Here is a 23480-nt window from a genome sequence, read left to right as displayed (position 1 = left end):
GTAGTAATATTTACTGGGCACAGAGACTAGAAAGAAAAATAAAAACACATCCCTATCTGCCTCCCTTGAATGCTAGTGGAAAATCAGACATGAACTAAATAACCATGACACAAGGAGGTCAGTGCTACAATCGAGATACGTACAAAAGGCACAGAATAGATGGCAGTTGCTCAGTCTGTTAGAGACAATGAAAGAGAGGTCTCAATAATACTGACATTTTACCAAGAGAAGGAACAGTGCCAGAGAGAGAGAGAGAAGCAGGAAAACATCACTCTCACCAAGAGGCAGTATGTGATGATGGAAATGAGCACTTGGATACAGCTAAGGAGTGCATAAGGGAAGTGCTGAAAAAGCTGAAACAGGTACATACGCCAGATTACCAAAGACCAAACATGCTCTCTCCCAAAAAATTGGGGTGCATTCGGCAAGAAATCATAGAATAGCTCTTTTAAGTAGGGAAGTGACATGATCAAATATACTTTTGCAAAATAATATTAGAAGACTTCAGACCACCATTTGAAAAACTCCAGGACCTGACTACTGGTTCTAAACATGATAAATATACCAAGAAAGGTAAACAAAGTCAAACTATCTACTAATGCCAGGTCAAATGCCCTTACGATCTACCCGACAACAAATTCTGACAATGAAAGTTTTTTACTAAGGCTCCTTAAAAATTATTAGCTTCAATTACTTTTAGAAACACTGTAAGCACTCAAGTTGCTGATCAAAAATAAGTCTGAGGAGGGGAAAAAAAACCCACATGTAACATTAAAAAGCTTAAGACGTGAGAGAGAGAGAAAAGTAGCTGACTTATTCACTGCTTCAGAGGTCAACTTGACAGAATTCCAGGGAGGGAAAAACTGGAGATACTATGTTATAAAATGTCTGTACCACCCATGAAGCAGTATAGTGTTACTTGAAAGTTAACTTATTGAAAGCTTGAAACCACTGAAAATAATGTTTAACAAGTATAATTAAAATGCTAATATATCATTAATGCAAAATTTAGGGTTAAAGAAAGTAGGGAAAACCACTAGGTCATTCAGGTATGACCTAAATCAAATCACTTATGATGATACAGTGGAAGTGACGAATAGATCAGTGGGGTTAGATCTGGTAGAGAGTGTGCCTGAAGAACTATGAGTGGAAATTAGTAACACTGTACAGGGGGCAGTGACCAAAACCATCCCCAAGAAAAACGCAAGAAGGCAAAGTGGTTGTCTGAGAATGCTTTACAAATAGCTGAGGAAAGAAGAGAAATGAAAGGCAAGGCAGAAAGGGAAAGATTCATCCAACTGAATGTAGAGTTCCAGAGAACAGCAAGGAGAGAGAAGAAGGCCTTCTAAAATGAACAATGCAAAGAAATAAGAGGAAAACAATAGAATGGGAAAGATCAGAGCTCTCTTCAAGAAAATTAGAGATATCATGGGAACACTTCAGACAAAGATAGGCACAATAAAGGACAGAAATGGTAAGGACCTAACAGATGCAGAAGAGATTAAGAAGACAGGGCAAGAATACACAGATGAACTGTACAAAAAAGGTCTTAATGACCCAGATAACCATGATGGTGTGGTCACTCACCTAGAGCCAGACAGAGCCAGACATCCTAGAGTATAAAGTCAGTGGGCCTTAGGAAGCATTACTACAAAGTTACTGCAAATGATGGAATTGCAGCTGGGCTATTTAAAACCCTAAAAAATGATGCTGTTAAAATGCTGCACTCAATATGTCAGCAAATTTGGAAAACTCCCTGGTGGCTCGGCCGGTAAAGAATCTGCCTGCAATGAAGGAAACCTGGGTTCAATTCCCGGGTCAGGAAGATGCCCTGGAGAAGGGAATGGCTACCCACTCCAGTATTCTTGCCTGGAGAATTCCATGGACAGAGGAGCCTGGCAGACTACAGTCCGTGGGGTTGCAAAGAGTTGGACATAACTGAGTGACACTTTCACTTTCAGCAGCAGCCACAGGACTGGAAAAGGTCAGTTTTCATTCCAATCCTAAAGAAAAAAATGCCAAAGAATGCTTAAACTATCACACAGTTGTGTACATTTCTCATGGTAGCTAGGTTATGCTCAGAATCCTTCGAGCTAAGCTTTAGCAGTACGTGAACTGGGAACTTCCAGATGTACAAGCTGGGTTTAGAAAAGGCAGAGGAACCAGAGATCAAATTGCCAACATTCATTGGATCGTGGAGAAAGCAAGGGATTTCCAGAAAAGTTTCTGCTTCATTGACTACACTAAGGCCTTTGACTGTGTGGATCACAACAAACTGTGGAAACAAACTGGAATATTCTTAAAGAGATGGGAGTACCAGACCACCTTAGAACCAACAGTTAGAACCGGACATGGAACAACTGACTGGTTCAAAATTGTGAAAGGAGTACAACATGGCTGTATATTGTCATCCTGGTTATTTAACTTAGATGCAGAGTATATCATGTGAAATTCCAGGGTAGGTGAATCACAAGGTAGAGTCAAGGTTGCTGGGAGTTACATTAACAACCTCAGGTACATAGTTAATAGTTTAATGGCAGAAAGTAAAGAGGAACGAAAGAGCCTCTTGAGGAAGGTAAAAGATGAGTGAAAAAGCTGGCTTGAAACTCAACATTCAAAAAACTAAGATCATGACATCTAGTTCTATCACTTCATGGCAAAGAGAAAGGGAAAAGATTGAAGCAGTGACAGATTTTCTTCTCTTGGGCTCCAAAATCACTGTGGACGGTGACTGCAGCCATGAAACTAAATGATGCTTGCTCATTGGAAGGAAAGCTAAGACAAACCTAGACAGTGTATTGAAAAACAAAGACATCACTTCGCTGACAAAAGTTCGTATAGTCAAAGCTAAGGTTTTTCTAGTAGCATGTATGGATGTGAAAATTGGACCATAAAGAAGGCTGAGTGCTAAAGAATTGCTTCTTTTGAATTGTGCTGGAGAAGACTCTTGAGAGTCCATTGGACAGTAAGGAAATCAAACCAGTCAATCCTAAAGGAAATCAACCCTGACTATTCATTGGAAGGACTGATGCTGAAGCTCCAATACTTTGGCCACCTGTTGTGAAGAGCCGACTCATAGGAAGAAACCCTGATGTGGGGAAAGACTGAAGTCAGCAAAAGAGAAGGGGGCAAAGGATGAGATGGTTAGAGAGCATCACCAATTCAATGAACGTGAATTTAAGCAGACTCTGGGAGCTAGCTGAAAAACACTACCATCAAAAACATTCATAGTACTTCAACACCAGAATACACCTTCAAGCTCACATGAAACATTGACCGAGAGACCATCTCCTGCACCATAAAACACACTGCAATACATTTAGAACAGAAGTATAAAGTATGCTCTTAGACCCCAGTGAAATTATGCTAGAAATCAATACTGAAAAACAAATGTTAACAAAGTAAAGTGAACCAGAATTTTAATTTATGAATAGTGCTTAGTGGGAAAAATACAGTATTGAAAGCATACATTAGAAAAGATGACCTAAAATCAATACTCTTAAAGCTTCCATTTTAATAAACTGGATTTAATTTACTCTTTTTCTAAACTGTAGAAAAAATAAGTAATTAAAAACAGCAGAAATAAATAAAATAAATAAAAAATAAAATTGTAATAGGAAGTCAAGACCAGTTCTTTGAAAAGATCAGTAAAACCAATAAGGCTCTAGCTAGGCTAAGAAAAAAAGAGAAGACATAGATTACTAATTACTAGATTACTAATCTCAGAAATCAAATAGGTGACAACACTACAGGATGAGCCCATGGACAGTAAAAGAATAATGAAAGAATATTAGGAACACTGGAGGCACCAAAATTTGATAACCCAAATGAAATAGACCAATTCCTTCAAAGACACAATCTGCCAATACACACACAAGAAAAAACAGAGGATCGGAAAGTCTTTGCTTAAACGAAACTGAATGATTAACAACCTTCCAAAACAGAAAGAACCAGGCCCAGGTGAGTTCACTAGTGAAATCTACCAAATATTTAAGGAAGAAATTATACAAATTCTCTACCATTTCTTCCAGAAGATAGGAGCAGAAGGAATAATTTCTAATTTTGAGGCCAGCATCACCCTCATACCAAAACCACACAAAGACATTACAGGAAAACTTAAAGATCAGTATTACTTCATAAACAGATGTAAAAATCCTCAACATAATATTAGAAAATCAAATCCAACAATGTATAAGAATTATACACTACAACCAAGTGGAATTTATTCCAGGTATACAAGATTGGTTCAACATTTAAAAATCAAGTGATGTAATCCATCACATAATCAGGCTAAAAGAAAAACCACAAGGTCGTATCAAAAGACAGAAAAATATTTGATAAAATCCAACATTCATTTACAATAGAAACTAGCAGCAAACTAAAAACAGGAACTTCCTCAACCTGATAAAGAACATCCACAGAAAATATCCTCCTCAGCTAATATCATACTCAGCTGGTAAGAAAGCTTTCTCATTAAGGTCAGGAACAAGGCAAGGATGACCTCTTACCACTCAGTTTCAAAATCAAACTAGGAAGTCCTAGCTGATGCCACGAGATAAGGAAATAAAAAGTATAAAGACTGGGAAGAAAGAAAGAAAACTGCCTTTGTAAATGACATTATCATCTATGTAGAAAATCCAAAAGAATCAACCAAAGAAATCCTGGAACTAACAATTATAGGTTACAGGATACAAGGTTAATATACAGAAGTCAGTTGCTTTCCTATATACCTATATATAATGTAAATAGCAATACTATTTACATTAGCACCTCAAAAATTACATACTGAGGTATAAATCTCACAATATATGTACAAAATCTATATGAGCAAAAGTGTGAAACTACAAAAATAAGATACAAATAAATGGAGAGGTTCCACATCATGGATCGGAAGAGTCAATAACGATGTCATTTTCCCAAACTTGATCCATAGGTTCAATGCCATTCCAATCAAAATCACAAAAAGCTATTTTGTGGGTATTGCCAAATTGATATATGGAAAGACAAAAGACAGGCAATAAGCAGTATACTGAAGAAAAGTAAAGTCGAGACACTGACATTACCCAACTTCAAGAAATACTATAAAGCTACAGAAATCAAGACAGTGCAGTTAATGGAAAAAGAATAGAGAAACAGATGAGTAGAACAAAATAGAGCCCAAAATAGTCCCACACAAATATAGTCAACTGATCTTTGACAAAGGCAACTCAGTGGAGACAGGATAGTTTTCAACAAAAGGTACTGGAACAAATGCAAAAAAATCAATCTAGACACAGACCATATACCTTTCACAAAAATTAGTTCCAAACGTATCACAGACATAAGTGTAAAAAGCAGAATTTTAAAACTTCTGGAAGGTAACATCAGAGAAAATTTAGAGGCCTTGGGTTTGGCAATGATTTTTAGGTACAACACCAAAAGTGCATTCCAGTAAAAAAAAAAATTGGAGTTCAATATTTTAAAACACTTATGCTCTATGAAAAACCCTGTTGAGATATGAAAATACAAAGTGGGAGAAAATATTTGCAAAATACATGATAAAGGACTTATACCCATATATAAAGAACTCTTAAATCTCAACAATAAATTAATAAATGGACAAAAGATCAGAATAGACACCTCACCAAAGAAGTTATACACATGGCAAATAAGTATGAAAAGATGCTAACAACGTATGTCATTACATTCCCTAATGTGGTGGTAGTAACGAGATACCACTACACATCTATGCTGCTGCTGCTAAGTCGCGTCAGTCGTGTCCAACTCTGTGCAACCTGATAGATGGCAGCCCACCAGGCTCCTCTGTCCCTGGGATTCTCCAGGCAAGAACACTGGAGTGGGTTGCCATTTCCTTCTCCAATCTACACATCTATGCTGCTGCTGCTGCTGCATCGCTTCAGTCGTGTCCGACTCTGTGTGATGCCATAGACGGCAGCCCAGCAGGCTCCCCCGTCCCTGGGATTCTCCAGGCAAGAACACTGGAGTGGGTTGCCATTTCCTTCTCCAGTGCATGAAAGTGGAAAGTGAAAGTGAAGTCGCTCAGTCGTGTCCAACTCTTAGCGACCCCATGGACTGCACCCTACCAGGCTCCTCTGTCCATGGGATTTTCCAGGCAAGAGTACTGGAGTGGGGTGCCATTGCCTTCTCCACTACACATCTATAAGAATGGCTAAAATCCAAAACACTAACAGCACCAATGCTGGTGAGAATGCAGAGCAACAGGAACTCACATTGCTTGCTGGTAGGAATTCATACTTTGAAAATGCTTCGGCAGCTTCTTACAAAGGTAAATATAGGCTTATTGTACAGTCCAGCAATTGCACTCCTAGATATTTATCCAAATGAGTTGAAAACTTATTCTATACAAAAATCTGCACATAAGTGTTTATAGCAGCTTTATTCAGAATTGCCAAAAACTGTAAACAACCAAGATATTCTTCAACAGATCAGCAGATAAACTGTGGTACATTCACAGCAATAAAAAGAAATAAGCTATCAAGCCATTAAAAGACATAAAAGCACCTTAAATGCAAATTACTAAATAAAAGAAGCCAATCTAGAAAAGGTACCAAGTAAAATTCCAAGCTATATGATAATCTGGAAAAGGCAAAACAATGGATATGGTAAAAGGTCAGTGGTTGCCAGAGGGAGTGAGCAGAGAGGATCACCGAGGGGACTTGAGGGCAGTGAATCTGCTATATCATATTTAATAATGAATACATGACAATTCGCATTTGTCACAACCCACAGAACTGAGCAACACAAAGAATAAGGACCTTTGTTATTAATAATGTATCAAGGTTGGCTCATCAATGATAAGATATGTTCCATACTTAATGCAAAAGGAGAATAATAAGGTAAGCTGGAGGGTGGGGGGCAAACATGGGAAATCTTTGTACTTTCTGCTCAAATTTTTCTGTAAACTTTCTAAACTGCTCTAAAAAAAAAAGTATTATATTTTATTTTAAAAATCATAACTAGCTTCAATTGCTTTTAAAAACGCTTAAGTTCTTCCTAAGTTGCTGGTCAGTATTATAAATTTGAGGAAAAAATATACATGCGTATTGAAATTTTTAAGAAGTGATAGAAGAAAAAAAACTATCTGACTTACCTGTTGCTTCAAAGGTCAGCTTTATGGAATCCCAGGGTGTCTGTTCTTTGGATACAAGTCTGAAATGAGCAGGTTCTCTTGGAGAAACTTCTGGGGCAGGAAGATACCAGTTTTTCCTATTTGGAAAGGTAACTTCAATATTTAAGCTGCTTTATTGACTAACTTCTAGCTATAACTCATGGACACACTCAGAATATAACAAACACATAAACTCTGATGGAAATGATGATAAACAATGTCAGTTTCTCTGAAGCCCAGGTTATTATGTAGTAAAACCTTCCTGAAGTTAAGAACAAGGATCCCAGGTGATCTGAGTTCCATTACCCATACTATTTCTTCTCCTCCATTCCTTCAGTGCCAAACCATTAAACTTCCCAGAAATAAAACAATTAGAAACTGATGCTTAGCTGCTTGCTACCTGTTAGACCAGTTAAGAGGGCTACCCTTTGTTCAGGTTTCTAGAGGAAAGACGTACTAAATTTGAAAAAGCAAATTTTGAAGGAAAAAAAAAAAACCAAAAAACTCCTGAGTGCTTTATCTGTAGTGATATTAGAGCTTTTGTAGAGATATAAAAGAAAATAATATAAACAACACTCAACTTCTATGTTAACCAGTTTAAATAACAGAGTACCGACATAGTGACAGGAACTGAGAACACACTAACCCCTAACTTAAAGCAGAGAAGTAGTGAGCCAACCTGATGAGGAAGTGCACAGGGAGGTACCAAGGGAAACCGCAGAGCGGGGCGTTCTCCTCACAGTCAGCTCGGACGGTATCATTGATTTCGGGAATGTGAGGTGTTATGTGAGACATGCCGGTATAATCAAATCCATTGATCCATACTCCAGAGTCCCGTTTAGCTACGTTTCCATCCAGATCGTGAAATGTTCTAGTTGTATGCTGAGAAGAACAAGCCTAATGAGGAAACTACTGTTTGAACTCCTTCACCCACATCCCTGCCCCACATGAACAAAAATGACTAGGTGACAATACCAAAAAATGCAGAGGCTACCGAGCAACAGGAACCCTCACGCACCAGTGGCACCAACACTTCAGGAGACTGCTTAGCATTGCCCCGTAAAGTTAGCGTGCACATACCCTTCACGCCCACAACTCCACTCCTGAGTGTGGGCCTTAGAGAAGCTTAAACAGGGTACAAGAGTGTTGGTTCTGCACTGTCTGTATTAGCAAAAACTGGACACAACCCAAATGTCCATTAACAGTAGAATGGACAAATAAATTAGGGTGTCATCCTAGAACAGAAGTCCAGCAATGAAAAATAATGAACTACAGTGACACAATTCAACCTGGAACACTGATAGGCTGTTGGGCAATAAGAAGCAAAGTCACCAAAGAGCGTTTATGGTTTGGCTTTATCTATAAGAAGTTCAAAAACAGGCAAAACTTATATGTTGTTGTTTAGAGATTCATACATATGTGGTACAGTGATGGTTAACTGCAACCTTTAAGATAGTACTTTGGAGGGTGGTAAGAGGGAGAGGAGCAAGAGAGCTGGGGTTAAGAAGGGAACACGAGGGTTTTCTCAGGTGCAATTAATGACCCTTTAATTCAAGATGATTGTTTTACTATTTCTTACAAATATACTGCTATATTTGTATTTCATACAAATTTTTTTGAAAACCAACTATTTCAGATTTAAAACACATGAACACTAAAACTCCTAAAGGTCTTAAATACATTCTAAAAGAAATACACACACACACACACACACCCCTTTCCCTTTCAGTCTGTTACATGAAGCTAACTCATGTGCAAAGAAAAACAGAAATCACAGCTCACCACTAGATGACAGGCTTGTGCCTAACAGAATGAAAAGGCACCTTGCTCCATCCTGAATAGCTCTATTGACAGCAGAAACCAGCCTGAAGAATATCAAATTCGAAAAGAAACAGTACAAAGGGCAGGGGTAAACCAAAGCCCACAGGCCAAATGGCCTGCTACTATTTTTATAAAGAAAGCTTTACTGGAACACGGCCACATGCATCTGCTGGTATTGTCCACGGCAGCTTTCACTCTGTAAAAACAGAGACCGCATGGCTGGCAGAGCCTAAAATATTTATTACCTGGCCCTTTATAGGAAAAATCTGCCAAGTTCTGAAACTGGGGAAGAAGAGAACCCCAAAACAAATCAAGACAGGAGTTTTTTAAAAATAATAAAAGTCTAGCTTCTCCTAATGACTAATGATGTAACATCAGTCACATAAAATGGATCACTGTGTCCTACAGGTCTGTAAACAAGGAATAGTTGACTCTTCCTCAAAATCTCTCTTATATTTAAGTTCAAACGTATTATTATTAACTTACTCAAGTCTTTGAATAGTAATCTAGGTTATGACTCTTGGCTTTTCTGTTTGGCCACTCCATGCCCTCTAACAAAGAATGAAAGTAAGATGACTTAAGTTCTTTTTCCTCTTTTTTAAAAGCTCTAAAAAGTTTGCAGAAAAACCTGAATCTAAGAAAGTTGTCAATCTCATTCTATTAATATCTAAGTTGTTATACTTTCACTATCCCATATTACCTTGAATATTACCTAAGATCAATCTTACTAGCATTTTAAATAATCTGTTTCCTTTTGCCAGTTGATAGGAGTTCAAGTTTTTACTCAGTCTGCAGACAGCTTTACAATCTATACTTCTAACAGTTCATTACTCCATGACACATACATGCTCTCGTTTTTCTAAGTACATTTTTGTAATTTGAACAGTAGTAAAAACAAACAGAGGTTTCCATTCAGTCCCTTGGGAGAAGGGTTTCTAGCTGATCAGAATGCCTCTTGATGGTCAATCTTTTCCTCACTGCCTTACACAAAATAGTCAAGGTACAATTAACAGGTCAACAGTAGAAAAGTCAGTTATGTGTTTTGAGCTTTACTGTTGACTAGTGAAGCTCTAAACACCATAAGCCTTTCCTGTCTAGACTCTCAAATAGCTCACACAAAATCACTCTTACCTGAAGAAACACTCTCTTTGGCTTTGGACTGGCAGAGTTGGAGCTGTACGGGAAAAAAGTTCCACTGCAAACAAGGAGGAATGTAACTGTACATACCAAAGTTAAACTTAGCATTGTTCTTTTTGTGCTTTTGGCAAGGTAGATGAAGTTAATCTAAAAACACAAAAACAGAAAAATTACCATTGGCAGGAAAGTGGTTTTAGTGACTTTCTAACAGGCCTTGTAGCAGATAATGAAGGACATGTATCAGCATGTGCTAACATAACTCCAGCTTCCAGTACAAAAGGCACTAATTATAAGGGATTTCCATCACAAGTCAAGAGTCTAAATAAATGAGAGATGCCCCTATCTGCATTGATGATGGCTTCTTGAAAGGCAGCCAGACAGTAAGGGAGATCAGGGAAACTGAGACAGGGTCTCTGCTCAGTCAAGAGATGAGAGCATGTACATCTGTCAGTCAAACCATGGCCTTACTTTATTTCTGATTCTATCAATACTCTGTAGCCAAAACTGTACAGCAGACAACTATTTAACTGTACTAGACATCATGACATGTTTTTATTAAAGAAGTAACCCTTTATGCAAGTAAGCAGGCCTATTTCAAAACAAAACTAAAGTTCTACTTGTAATGCTTTCATAACATGCCCAGGTGCTGCTGCTGCTGCCGGATTCACCCAAATGCGCATTCAGATGCGCCTTCAAGACTGCCCGTGAAGCTGCATGTAAGGGAGGACTGCTATAAAAGTAGTTCTGCACTTGAAACTTACACAATACCATAAATCAACTTTTAGTTCAATTGGAAAAAAAACAAAACTCTGAAAACTGAAACAAACTAGGAAAATAAAAGTCATTCTGCTCTTTTCATTGCCGAGTTAACCAAAGCCAACACAAAACAACAAATCTGAACTTGGGCAGGAAAAACAAGTAGCTCAGTCTCAAGATGGGCATCCTGAAAGTCCTAAATATATTAGTTTCTTAATTGCAATAAATCACTGAATTAAAGTTTTGGGGGACACACAACTCATAGAATATGTTCACAGATCCCTTAGGGGTTCTGAAGGAGCCACTCCAAAAAACAATGACCTAATCCCAGCTCCCCTCATTGGCTACCCTCCCAGGGTCGGTCAATAAAAAGAAAAGTGAAGAACATAAAGGTGAAAATATTTTTTTGAGATGAAAATGAAAAATTATTCATACCAAGTACTCAACTATATGAAACTAATAGAGAGATTTTATATCTACAGTGTAACATGCGCCATCCAGAGTAATCTCCAGCAAAGGAGTACTGGCCTTATGTTTTCACACTGGAGCCAGAAAGGAGAAAAAGTACCCAAGGATTTAGGGTAGTGAGTTAGCAGAACACAGTTTGTTACCCTCTCTGTCCCTCTTCCTCCTAGGAATCACAATATTTAAAATGTGGCTCCTTAGCACAGTACCGAATACCCTGCCACAAAATGAGTTTCACCTCCAGTGGAAGGCTGGTTAGGTTTCGGTACAAAGTCATGTGGGTCCAGATAAAACCTCCCTGTGGTTCCTGTCATTCTCCACCTAGAGCTGTCCTACAGCTTCCGGTTCGGCTATAGTTCCCACATCCACATTCTCTCTTCTCCAGGTTATGAGGCTCATCTTCTGCCTCTTCTGTCCACCTTCTGGAAGAGGTTTGGTTAATGGTGATAAATGAAAAGGTGATCACAGAGGGAGAGAAGGAAGAAGAGAATGGCCTAAGTAACAATGTGTCTGGATCCCACTGTCTTAACTGTCACTATCTTTTGTCTTAAATATTATATCTGATATGGTTCCGAAATGGGTGTGAATGAAAATGAAGAGAAGCATGAGAAGGGACTATGGAATGTCCAGTGTGTACTGGCTTTTTCTGTTTCTCTCTGACAGTTTCCTCCTGATCCCCCTCCTACCAGGAGTCTCATGTAATCAATATAACCATGACGGCCCCAGCATGGGATAACTCCCAGAAGCCTGTTAACCAGTCATTTGACGGCAATTTAATTGCTTTCTAGCAAATATAGTTAATAAATCCCCATAGACTTAGAGAAAAGCTTTCAGAAGTATGCATTATGGTTCAGTTCTTCACTACCCAAGGGGAAAAGGCTCACTCTATTAAAAAGCCACTATCTATACCACAGGTACACACAAATAGGAGTGAAGAGAATGGTAACCCACAGCATCAAAGAGCAGCAGTTATCTCACATTATAATGACAATCAAATTAGAGCTTAAAATATTCCAAGAGGCACCTCCAAAAGCTTTCCTAATAAAATATAATTTAGAAGATAATAACTTTAATCTAGTTGTTCACGGTTTCAAAGATTTCCATGCTTTGGGGTCACTCCCAGTTTCAGGGTTCATTTTGTCCCCAGTTCATATGGAACTGATCTGAAATGCCCCACACTTTGATCATCTTTTATGAGCCATCAAGAGCCTTCACTCACGGAAGATGATTTAAATACATTTGGGGGGTAGAGGATCCAGTTCATAACTTCTCTTACTCTAGATTAAACCTAATCTACATATGATGACACTACAAACTCCTTTAATTCTCACAACAGCCAACCTATCAAGAAACACAGAGGATTTAAAGGCTTAACATTAAAACCAAGAGAAGTAAACCTTGAACAAAGAGCACTTTAGAATTTTCCATCCATCCCTGCAAATACCAGTAAAGACTTAACCATAGTATTAATGGTAAAAAAAAAACAGTTCTGTGTATAAGAATTACTCTACAGGGCTATAGACACAGTCACATACACTATTTATTGGTGATTTGAGAGAAGGAAATGGCAACCCACTCCAGTATTCTTCCCTGGAAAATCCCATGGGTAGAGGTACCTGGCCAGCTACAGGCCATGGGGTCACAAAAGAGTCAGACACGACTTAGTGACTAAACAAGGACAACCTGTCTATTGAAGGGACTTCCATGGATAGTGCTGACCATGCATGTGGTATTCTTATCTCTGGTTCCTAGATCTGAGTCTTCACATGAGATGCCTTTTACTGTATCGGTGTCAAAAGCTCACTGTCATTTCCATGGAGGAAAGAATTGTAAGAGTCATAACTATTTTTTCTGTTTTGTCCCCTAGCCTCAAGTCTCAGAGTATAACTCCAGGTATTCAATGACTATGTCTTACTCTTAGGAACTGCAATGAAAAGAACCACAGAACTGGGGAGTGCTGACACCACTCGAAGGGCAGAGCTCTGCCTGGAGCTTGCTCCAGCAGGGTGGATGTTATCCACTCTGCACCATTTCTTCCCCCTCTCCCCTGTAGAGTCCCAGGGAAGAGAAGCAGGCATGGCAAGGCAGGACTCTCTCTCTGCGGGCAGAACACAGACAGCAAAATGACAAGAGCTGTGACACGTTCTTATTACTTGGTAAATGAGCATGCTTGGGTGCTTTAAGTGTGTCACTCAAGGACACAGACTCAACTAGTGACCTTGGCGGTGCCAGCAATGAGGCGGGTGAATGACAGTGGAAAAGTCCCCATCAGAATGAGTCTCCCTTCACTGGCTCTACCAGCAACGGTGAAACTACCACGTATTTATTAACACTTGCCTCTAGTCAGTAAGTTCAAAACACAGTCTAAAAATTCACCACCAAGCAATCTCTACCAGTTCTCACTTGGTATTCATTCCACACATTTACATTCAGGTGGTTTGAAAGCTATCTGAAAAGTATCATCAGAGGATTTGGGAGCATGAGAAAGCAAAACTAACAAACCCCCACTTCTACGTTTTCTGACCACACCAAACCTACAATATGCACCATTTCTTTGGCTTAAGAGTAGAAAAAGTGTTGGCCACTCAGTCGTGTCCGAGTCTGCGACCCCATGGACTGTAGACCGCCAGGCTCTTCTGTCCATGGAATCTTCCAGGCAAGAATACTGGAGTGGGTTGCCATTTCCTTCTCCAGGGGATCTTCCCGGCTCAGGGGTTGAACTCAGATCTCTTGCATTTCAGGCGGATTCTTTACAGTCTGAGAAACCAGGGAAGCTCTTCAATACTATTTTGTAAGATCTAGCATGGTTAAACTCATCACATATTTATATATAAAATGAAGAAGGAAATGAAAAAAAAAAAAAAACTTTTTCCTTACAAAATAGGATGAGAGAATTATGGTACAACCAGCCAAAATAGAGGCCAGCACAACGTCAGGTGGAATTTCTGAACCACTCCTGCCAAGGATAGGGGTAAACATCTCAAATACGGCCCAGATGAGGTACAGTGCATACAGATATGGAATAAACATCCCCAAAAGGTAAAAGGCAATATATTTTCCTCCAGCACCTAGAGAAAAAGAGAAAGAAAACATACATCTCTGAAATTCTCCAGTGAGATAATAGCTTTTTATAGCAACAGTGTATCTTTACACCTAACAAAAATTAGGTTAGCAATAACTTGGCCTTTTGGTACATGTTATAAACAGAGATAAAACACTTTGAGAGGGTAAAATACAAATAAGAAAACAAAAAATGTAATATATTACCATGTGTTCATTTATGTAAGAATGATGGGTATAAGATAAACATCTGTGTGATCTTAAAACAGCAACAATTTTGAAAGCCTACCCAATAAAATCAAATAAGGAGACACGTTTCTGGAAGCCTTAATGTATTTTAAGGCATTTCCCGTTTGTATTGCAACCAAAAAGACCCTACCATGCTGCTTCAAGTCCTTTTGCACGCAAAGCTTTGTGAGCAACGGGAATGCCACCCAGACAGCACTAATAAATGCAGAGCAGAGCCCTCGGTAAGTGAGAGCTGTAAGGAACCCACAGTGAACAAACAACGAGACATCAAAAAATACTTCTCCCAGATACTGGCCACTGGCATTCTGAAAGAAAAAAAATACAGACAACTCATCAAGATCTTCTACTGCAGTATAATTTCCACTGCTCAGAAAAGCTACATTTTGTCTTGAGCAGGGTCTATCCTTTAAACTATGAAGTAAACACTGACAAAGCTACCTCCTCTCAGGAAGCAATAAGTTCAAATTGCTGCACAGGAAAGGAGAATTTAACAAGTTAGGGTAAAAACATCGTTACTTATATATAAGCTTTCCCTCCACTGGGCTGAGAGACCTTTGGAAATGTTCTAAAGTAGAAGAAAGGACTTCCCTTAAAACATTCACTACTATAAGCTCTTATTCATGAAATTTTCAAAGAATGTCAAGCAAACCAGAGAAACAACCCATATGAAGAACAGTATAAGCTGTTGCAGTGCCTCCAACAGCATGCCTCAAGAACTGCAGGACCTTTAGAGCACAGGGCCATGGGGGGTTTGATCAACACTTTTTGAGCTTTGAAGTCTGAAAGTCTGAGGATTCCTGTACAGCACCTTGAGTTCTACAGAAGAAGGTTGCCTTTTGAACTTTATACATTTTAACTTCTGTACCAGTGATTCTATTACTGTAAACATGAAAGTTATAATTTCAGTGCAGAAACATCAAAACAGAAATAGGTATGTTTAAGCTTTTCTCTCCTCTGCCTTCTCATTTCTGTACAGTCCAGGGCATGTTTGTTAAAAGGGCCCCTACTTCAAAAATGCAAAAGAGTTTCAGTCACACATGTTTCAAAACAAACTAAAGGTCACTTGACAAACTTCCTTGGACAATGAAAGATAGGCTATTGTTGGTAAAATGTTAGATGTTCAACACTATTAATCAAGAGTCATGGTCTCTGAAAAGAATAAAATAGTTCTCAGGATTCAATTTGAAGCCAGATTCCACTCAGATATTTAAAAACAAAGATATCAACAATGAAGACTATATAATAAGATGTTTTACACTGTTCCCACTTTATACCAAGTTCAAACATCCCTCAAATCTAGCTCCCCTCTCCCTACCTCTATCACCCTTTCCCCCTTCCAGTCCATTGGTAATGTATACTGTTACCAGAGTGTTCCTGCTGAATCACAAATCTTCTCATTCAATATCCTGCCTAGAAAGTTTAAACTGTGGCCCCAGTGATTTTTAGGGTTATGCTCTAACTATCAACCTTATCTTCACCACACTGAACTTCTTATTGCCTGTGACCCAAATACATCTTGTACATTCTAACCTTTGCCCATCAACCAGTTCCCTGGTACATTTCTACTCAGGCCACAAAAAACGCAGTTCAAATGTCACCACCTTCATGAAGTCTTCCTGACTTCCACAAAGTTAATCTCTCCTGGCCCTACAATCCTACAGCACTGCGAAGCTATCACTATTTCACTTTATCCCAGTGCATTGGAGTCACTGGTTTCCCCATCATTTCATCCCCCAGTGAGACTGTGACCTTCTCAAAGAAAAGACTAGGCCTGAGGATGGGAACCCACTGGGTACTCAAAGACAATATGAGACAAAAATGAAAATATTACTCTTTCTACTGTGCCTTCAGCCCAAAGTTTCATAATTGGACAACTGAAATTAGAATTTTACTAAGCATTCCTGTCTTACCCTCTACTGTACCCCAATGCCATATCAACCAGAGTGTCAGCCACACTCTGGTTACATCCCACTGCAGCAAGAATAAACACTTGAAATTGAGCCGCATCATGTAGTTCTTTTGGAAACTGAAGTCATGAAGATATAAGTATTGGCTCAACCATAAACAGATGGCTAACCTCAATGAATCTTTCTTGAGTAGGGCCTGCCACACAGAAGGGCTCCTTACACCATATCCCAACATGAACTGAACTGAGACCAAGCTTCAGGTACTGAAGACATGCTAGTGAAAGTATGCTGTTTACAGTCTTCCGTGTCCCCAGTCTAATCCCCAGCAGGACAAACTGAAATAAACAGGTGTGCACGTGCCATACTGAAAATGAGGGAAGAAAGAAAGATTTTCCCTTTTATTATCTTAGAAAATCAGAATGTGTGTGGCTTGCTCTCTCACTAATTATTCAATTTTTAGTCCTGCTCTCTCATAAACCTAATATTAACTTTGTTTTTACCAAACAAATGTATACAGTTGAAACCATGACTATGGCTATTTCTCTAAGACAGCATGTAATATTTTGGAACTCTATCTCCCCTCCCTTTCTCTCCTCAGCAATGTGTCACTAACCCCCAGACCACCTAGCATGCTGACAGAATCTGTATCAACAACACACAGCTTTAAAAAAAAAACAGTAAAGGAGACTGAACAAGTTCAGTGCAGCTTTAGATACAGTGCTCATCCAGGCAGAAAACAGTGTGTCAGTTCTGTGCCAGAGACTGCCTAAGCACAGGGGACAGTGAACAGAATCATCCCTGCCCTCAAGGAGCTGACAGTCCACCAGAGAACAGGGCTATTCAAATAAAAATAACCGGTGGTCCCAGGGAAGGCTGGCAGATTAAAGAGCATGATCATAAAAACTGCCACTGTCAGCAGAGGCAGAAGGCTATGCTAACACGCCTTGCTGTCACCAACACCCCAAACACTGTTTGCCAGCCGTGTAAACTCACTGAATAAGTCTGCAACCCTCAGAATAAGAAGTTTTCCAGAAAGTCAACATGGTTCTGGGAGTCGATTTTCCATAACCATGCCAAACAATTTTTGGTGTCACAAAAGGCCAAACATAAGGAACCCCACCTGAGTTTGACTTCAATCCTTGAAGGTGGCAGAAAGAAATTAATAAAAAAGCCCAACACTTACCACATAATAAAATCTTTTTGCAAGGGTATGTATGAATATTATTTTGGCTACAGCTGCAGTTCCATACAGACAAACGGAGACATAGAAGTGGTTATACCATGAGAGGGACTGTCCAATAAGTGAGATGAACACTGCTATAATGAGAACTGTAACCAAGCTGGTAAACCAGCTTATCAGAGTGATGCCAAGTCCACAGAAGAAGTCCTTTGTGTAGGTAGCAGCTGATGGAGAGAAAACAAGAGTAGTGATCACTGTCTTTATCAAATCAATTTCACCACCAGTTAGTAGAATTAAAGGAGCAAACATTAAAACAAAATTTACCACTATAATTGAAAATATTAAAATTTCCTAGGGGTAAGGTTTGTTAAACATTACAACAAACAAGGAAAGTATCAGTGAATAAAATTCAAGTATGAACATTTGCTGAGAGTCTGTGGGTACAAAGGTCCCAAAGAGGTAAGTCTTCAGGAAAAGTTCAGCTATATTCCTGACTAGGAAAGGGAGTCATCTTGATTTTTATCACCTCTGGAATGCTTTGTGTATTGAAATAACAGCAAAAATGGAAGGCAGAGTTACATATAAAGTCTTACCAAAAGAAACTTAACACAGTAAGAGAAGCAGCATGAGAAAATAACCAGTGATTAAGGAATATTTAAATCGCTGCTAAATATCTGACCTGCTAACAGCACACACTAACTTAAGACTATAAAACAGTTCAAGCAGAAGCAGACCAATTTAACCAGAAACAGTTCATTCATACTCCAGAACAGGGTGCTACTGGTCTGCAATGCGGACAACGCTTTTTAAGGGACTCTTCACTAAAAGTCAATCTTTACAAACCATTTTCTACAAGCTTTTGAAGTACTTCCATGAAGTGCATAAGTACATAAAAATTGCATGCTTCACCAAGACTAAAAGTATAATGAGCATATCACCCTGATACTCATTTAGAAATTTCTTCAATTCAGTTGCTCAGTTGTATCCAACTCTTTGCAAACTGCAGCATGCCAGACTTCCCTGTCCATCACCAACTCCCAGAGCTTGCTCAAACTCATGTCCATTGAGTCAGGGATGCCATCCAACTGTCTGTTGGATGTCGTTCCCTTCTCCTGCCTTCAATCTTTCCCAGCATCAAGGCCTTTTCCACTGAGTCAGTTCTTCACATCAGGTGGTCAAAGTATTGAACTTCCAGCTTCAGCGTCAGTCCTTCCAATGAATATTCAGGACTCATTTCCTTTAGGATTGACTAGTTTGATCTCCTTACAGTCCAAGGGACTCAACAGAAGAATCTTCTCCAATACCACAGTGCAAAAGCATCAGTTCTTCACTGCTCAGCTTTCTTTATGGTCCAACTCTCACATTCATACGTGACTACTGGAAAAATCACAGCTTTGAATAGATGGGCCTTTGTCAGCAAGGGAATGTCTCTTCTTTTTAATACGATGTCTAGCTTTGTCATAGCTTTTCTTCCAAGGAAAAAGCATCTTTTAATTTCATGGCTGCAGTCACCATCTGAGTGATTTTGGAGCCCAAGAAAATAAAGTCTGTCACTGATCCATCATTTCCCCATTTATTTGCCATGAAGTGATGGGACCAGATGCCATGATCTTCTTTTTTGAATGTTGAGTTTTAAGCCAGCTTTTTCACTCTCCTCTTTCACTTTCATTAAGAGGCTCTTTAGTTCCTCTTCGCTTTCTGCCATAAGGGTGGTGTCCTCTGCATATATGAGGTTATTGATATTTCTCCCAGCAATCTTGATTCCAGCTTGTGCTTCATCCAGCCCAGCATTTCACATGATATACTCTTCATATAAGTTAAATAAGCAGGGTGACAATATACAGCCTTGATATACTCCTTTCCCAATTTGGAACCAGTCTGTTGGTCCATGTCCAGTTCTAACTGTTGCTTCTTGATGTGCATACAGATTTCTTAGGAGGCAGGTATGGTTGGCAGAGGTATTCCCATCTCTTGAGTTTTTCCACAATTTGTTGTGATCCACACAAAGTCAATAAAGCAGAAGCAGATGTTTTTCTGGAACTCTCTTGCTTTTTCTATCCAACGGATACTTATTGGCAATTTGATCTCTGGTTCCTCTACCTTTTCTAAATCCAGCCTGAACATCTGGAAGTTCTTGGTTCATATACTGTTGAAGCCTCACTTGGAGAATTCTGAGCATTACTTTGCTAGCGTGTGAGATGAGTGCAATTGTACAGCAGTTTGAGTATTCTTTGGCATTGCCTTTCTTTGGGATCGGAATGAAAACTGACCTTTTCCAGTCCTGTGGCCATTGCTGAGTTTTCCAAATTTCCTGGCATACTGAGTGCAGCACTTTCGCAGCATCATCTTTTAGGATTTGAAATAGCTCAACTGGAATTCCATCACTTACACTAGCTTTGTTCATAGTGATGCTTCCTAAAGCCAACTTGACTTCAGTTCCAGGATATCTGGCTCTAGGTGAGTGATCACACCATCATGGTTATCTAGGTCATTAAGATCTTTTTTGTATAATTCTTCTGTGTATTCTTGCCACCTCTTGTTAGGTCCATACCATTTCTGTCCTTTATTGTATTTCTTACAATAGTGTAAATCAAATGTTATTTTTCTTAAGATTTGTAACTTCTTGGAAAGATACAAGAAAAGTGCCAAACAACTTTAGGTAAACTCTATACCCATCCAGTATTGTAGTTTGAGAGGAAAATACTTACTCTTATATTTGGGATGCAGTAATTTCCTTCCCAGGTATAAAACAACAGCCATTACCACCATATAGTTAATTATTGAGCCAACACGAGACGGGTAGGCAATGACAAACAGGCCAAGCACATCAAAGAAGACCATGTTTCCATGTTGATACTTAGAAGAAGAAGCCAACATATCAGATGTAGCTAGATATTTAAGAACTGCTAAAATGTTGTCACCTATTAGTAAAAAGAAATGAAAGGTAACAACGTTGAATAAACCATCCACTGCTGGAGTCAAGGAGTACCTAGAAAGACTATGAACAGAAACAGCTTTCTACCATCCTACTGTTCGCCCCAGTTTTTCTTGCTAAATCTCTCTTATAAGGTCCATGCCCTCTACACTGTTTCTTCTCTGCTTTGAAGCTCCGTGACCTGGTCTTCATCCTTTCTCTTCTAGTTATTATAGCTACTCCCTGATCAACTGTACCCTCGCTGGTGACAAACCCAACAGCTATTTCTCAGTCTCTATTCATTTAATATATACTTAATGTAGCGGACACTGCTCTGACATAGAAATTCAGTGGGGAACCAAGAACCTCAAGAAGCTCTCTGACACCAAACAAGTTATTACACATGCATTAAGAATTAATAAGGACTTCTCTGCTGGTCCAGTGGTTAAGAATCCACCCTGCAACGCAGGACATGCAGGTTCAACCCCTGTTCAGGGAACTAAGGTCACACATGCCATGGGGCAACTCAGTCCTCATGCCTACTCTACTGAGCCCATGCTCTGGAGCCTGTGCCCACAACTGGAGAAGCCTGCATGCCCCAATGAAAGATCCCTGTGTGCCGCAACTAAGACCTGATACAGCCGAATAAATATTTTAAAAAAAAATAATAAGGAACGTCAATAATATCTCAATTAAAAAAAGAAATAGTATGGAGAAAGTGCCCTAAGAACATATCAGGGAGACTAGTGGAGTTGGAGAAATCAACTAGCTAAAGGATGGATAGGAGCTACGACAGGGGAGAGATTTTGTTTAGAGACCCGTGTAGATAAAGGCCCTGAGGAGGGGAAAAATGTCCAGAATGAGGAGCGAGAGTATTTTGCAATGAAGCTGGAGAGCGGGCTGAGTCATTGTCAGGCAGAAGCTGGCACCTCAGAGGCCGTCATAAGTATCTGTTACATCAATCAATGACTGAGTTTGAACTATAATGAAGAATTGTAAGAAGCTTTGAATGGCTGGCATATCTTCCTGATGCTCATTCCGTCCTGGACTTCCTCTTCTTTTCACTGAAGACACCACACTGTCTCACTGTGGGATTTCTTTCATCAGCTCTCCTGCCGCCTTCAAATGCATCTTCCCCTAAGCTCAGGTTTGTTTCACCCTTCCAAACACCATTTCCATTCTCCAGACTTCCGTGGTTTTGACTGTGCCTTTAATTTCCAAACCCAGATACCCAGTTCTGCCACAGTCTCTAATGGCATATCTACATTTTCATCTGGTCAGTTCACAGACACCCTCTGTCTCGTATCTGACAGAGTTCACAGCCTCCTCCCCCTTCTCACTACTGCTCTGGGCGAGAGCCACCTTCCCATGTCCAATTATGGTCAGTGGTGTCATCTCTCCCCAGCCAGCCAGGCTTTACCCTCTGAGGTCTTCTTTGCTGCCATCCATCTGATTCATCCCTGCTATGTAACCTATCAAGTCTTACTGAGTTTTCATTCAAAATGTACCTAGTTTTCCACCCTTGCTTTCATGTCTATCTTTTGCCAGCACTACAGTCTAGGTCTTCGTATTCCACACTAAAATTACTGTTGGAACAGCCCTGACTCTTGGCTGTCTCCCCTTTTCTCCCATACACTCCATACTGCATCACCAGACTGACAGCATTTTAAACCATCATTCATTCACATATGCAGGCCTTTAATGATCTCTTATTCCTATAGCATCCGCTTGCTGACTTTTAAAGCCATCTACAGCTTTCTCTACCTCCATACACCTCTGCCTCATTTCCCTCTATGTCTGAAAAATGCAACCTCCATTCACACTGTAGTCTAACAGTCCTCAGCACAAACAAGCCCTACTCACGTAGAGCTCTTACTCAAACAGACTCTTTCCCACTGTGCCAAATCCCAACTCTTTGGAAGGCTCAGCCTCAGACTCACCTCCCCTGACTACTACTGATGTCACTGGAAAGCATTTTAACTCCCGTCCTGACACCTGTCCTATATAACTGGCTCACCTGTCCTCACCACCCAACCTTGGATCAATGTAACTTTTCCATACCTGGGCAAGTTGCCCAAATGTGTTTGTGCCACCTCCAATGTACAGCTTCCATTTTGGCTACACTCTCAATACTCAGCAATGTTTCCATAACCCTAAGTCAACTCCCTTTCAAATTCCTCATAATGAATAGTCTTAGGTTCCTAACTGCTAAACTAGAGTTCAAGGCTAAAATTCAAAGCCTCATCTAACTCCAAAGCCCCACTTCATTCACACCATACACTGCCTCCTTAATGCACAGGACACAGAGTATCTATAGGCTCACAGGTCATCCATAATATTCCATCTTAATATCAAAAGTCTAAATGAGAGTACCAACCTGCTCTCTGAATGGAATCTGTTAGAATTCTGTCCGCTGTGTCATACTTGGTGTGATAAATGTATCCATTCTCAATAAAAGCTAAGTCTATTCCTAAGACATACAGAAAAAAAAAAACAAAATAAAAGTCATTTTACTTTAAAGATCGACCTCAATTTAAGGCCTCTTTGTTTAATGTATTTAATGTATTAAATTCCTAAAAGACAGCAAAGCAGTAGCATGACTGCTTTGTCACATTCATGGAGGAATGATGAAATTCTCACAGAACCTATAGCTATGGTACATAATTCAATATGTAATGACTGGGGCATTACAAGTCACACAGCAAGGAGTAGGAATACTGGCATGGGAGGTCATCAAAACTTTACCATCTACATCTTGCCAGATGTAGAATTTGGCCAGAGCCAAATTTTAACTTTAAATAAGCTGTACAAGTCCCCAGGGCAGTTGGCAAAGCAAGGTAACGATGAAAAAGACCCCTGAAG

At 39.5% G+C, this 23480-nt stretch overlaps 1 protein-coding gene across 12 annotated transcripts in view; it reads right to left on the bottom strand.

The window, feature by feature from the left end:
• Window positions 1-23480, bottom strand: part of ERMP1 (endoplasmic reticulum metallopeptidase 1) — a 66814-nt gene that overhangs the window by 16508 nt on the left and 26826 nt on the right. For 8 of the 12 annotated variants that reach the window (XM_086415210.1, XM_086415214.1, XM_086415212.1 and 5 more), the window contains exons 6-13: window positions 22996-23088; window positions 20413-20625; window positions 17708-17928; window positions 14748-14922; window positions 14186-14376; window positions 10082-10234; window positions 7809-8011; window positions 7112-7227 (exon numbers count right to left, since the gene is read on the bottom strand). In XM_086415210.1, the coding sequence (XP_086271336.1) occupies window positions 7112-7227; window positions 7809-8011; window positions 10082-10234; window positions 14186-14376; window positions 14748-14922; window positions 17708-17928; window positions 20413-20625; window positions 22996-23088 (1365 nt within the window). The remainder of the gene's footprint in view (window positions 1-7111; window positions 7228-7808; window positions 8012-10081; window positions 10235-14185; window positions 14377-14747; window positions 14923-17707; window positions 17929-20412; window positions 20626-22995; window positions 23089-23480) is intronic. The other 4 variants (XR_015169589.1, XR_015169588.1, XM_086415215.1 and 1 more) reach the window with 2 other exon arrangements.

The sequence above is a fragment of the Bos grunniens genome, chromosome 8 (assembly GCF_055505025.1).
Source record: "Bos grunniens cultivar Pamir isolate PY7600 chromosome 8, Bosgru_T2T1.0, whole genome shotgun sequence".
Lineage (NCBI taxonomy): Eukaryota > Metazoa > Chordata > Mammalia > Artiodactyla > Bovidae > Bos > Bos grunniens.
Note: the sequence above shows the minus strand (reverse complement) of the source record. Positions and strands in the feature narration are given on the sequence as shown.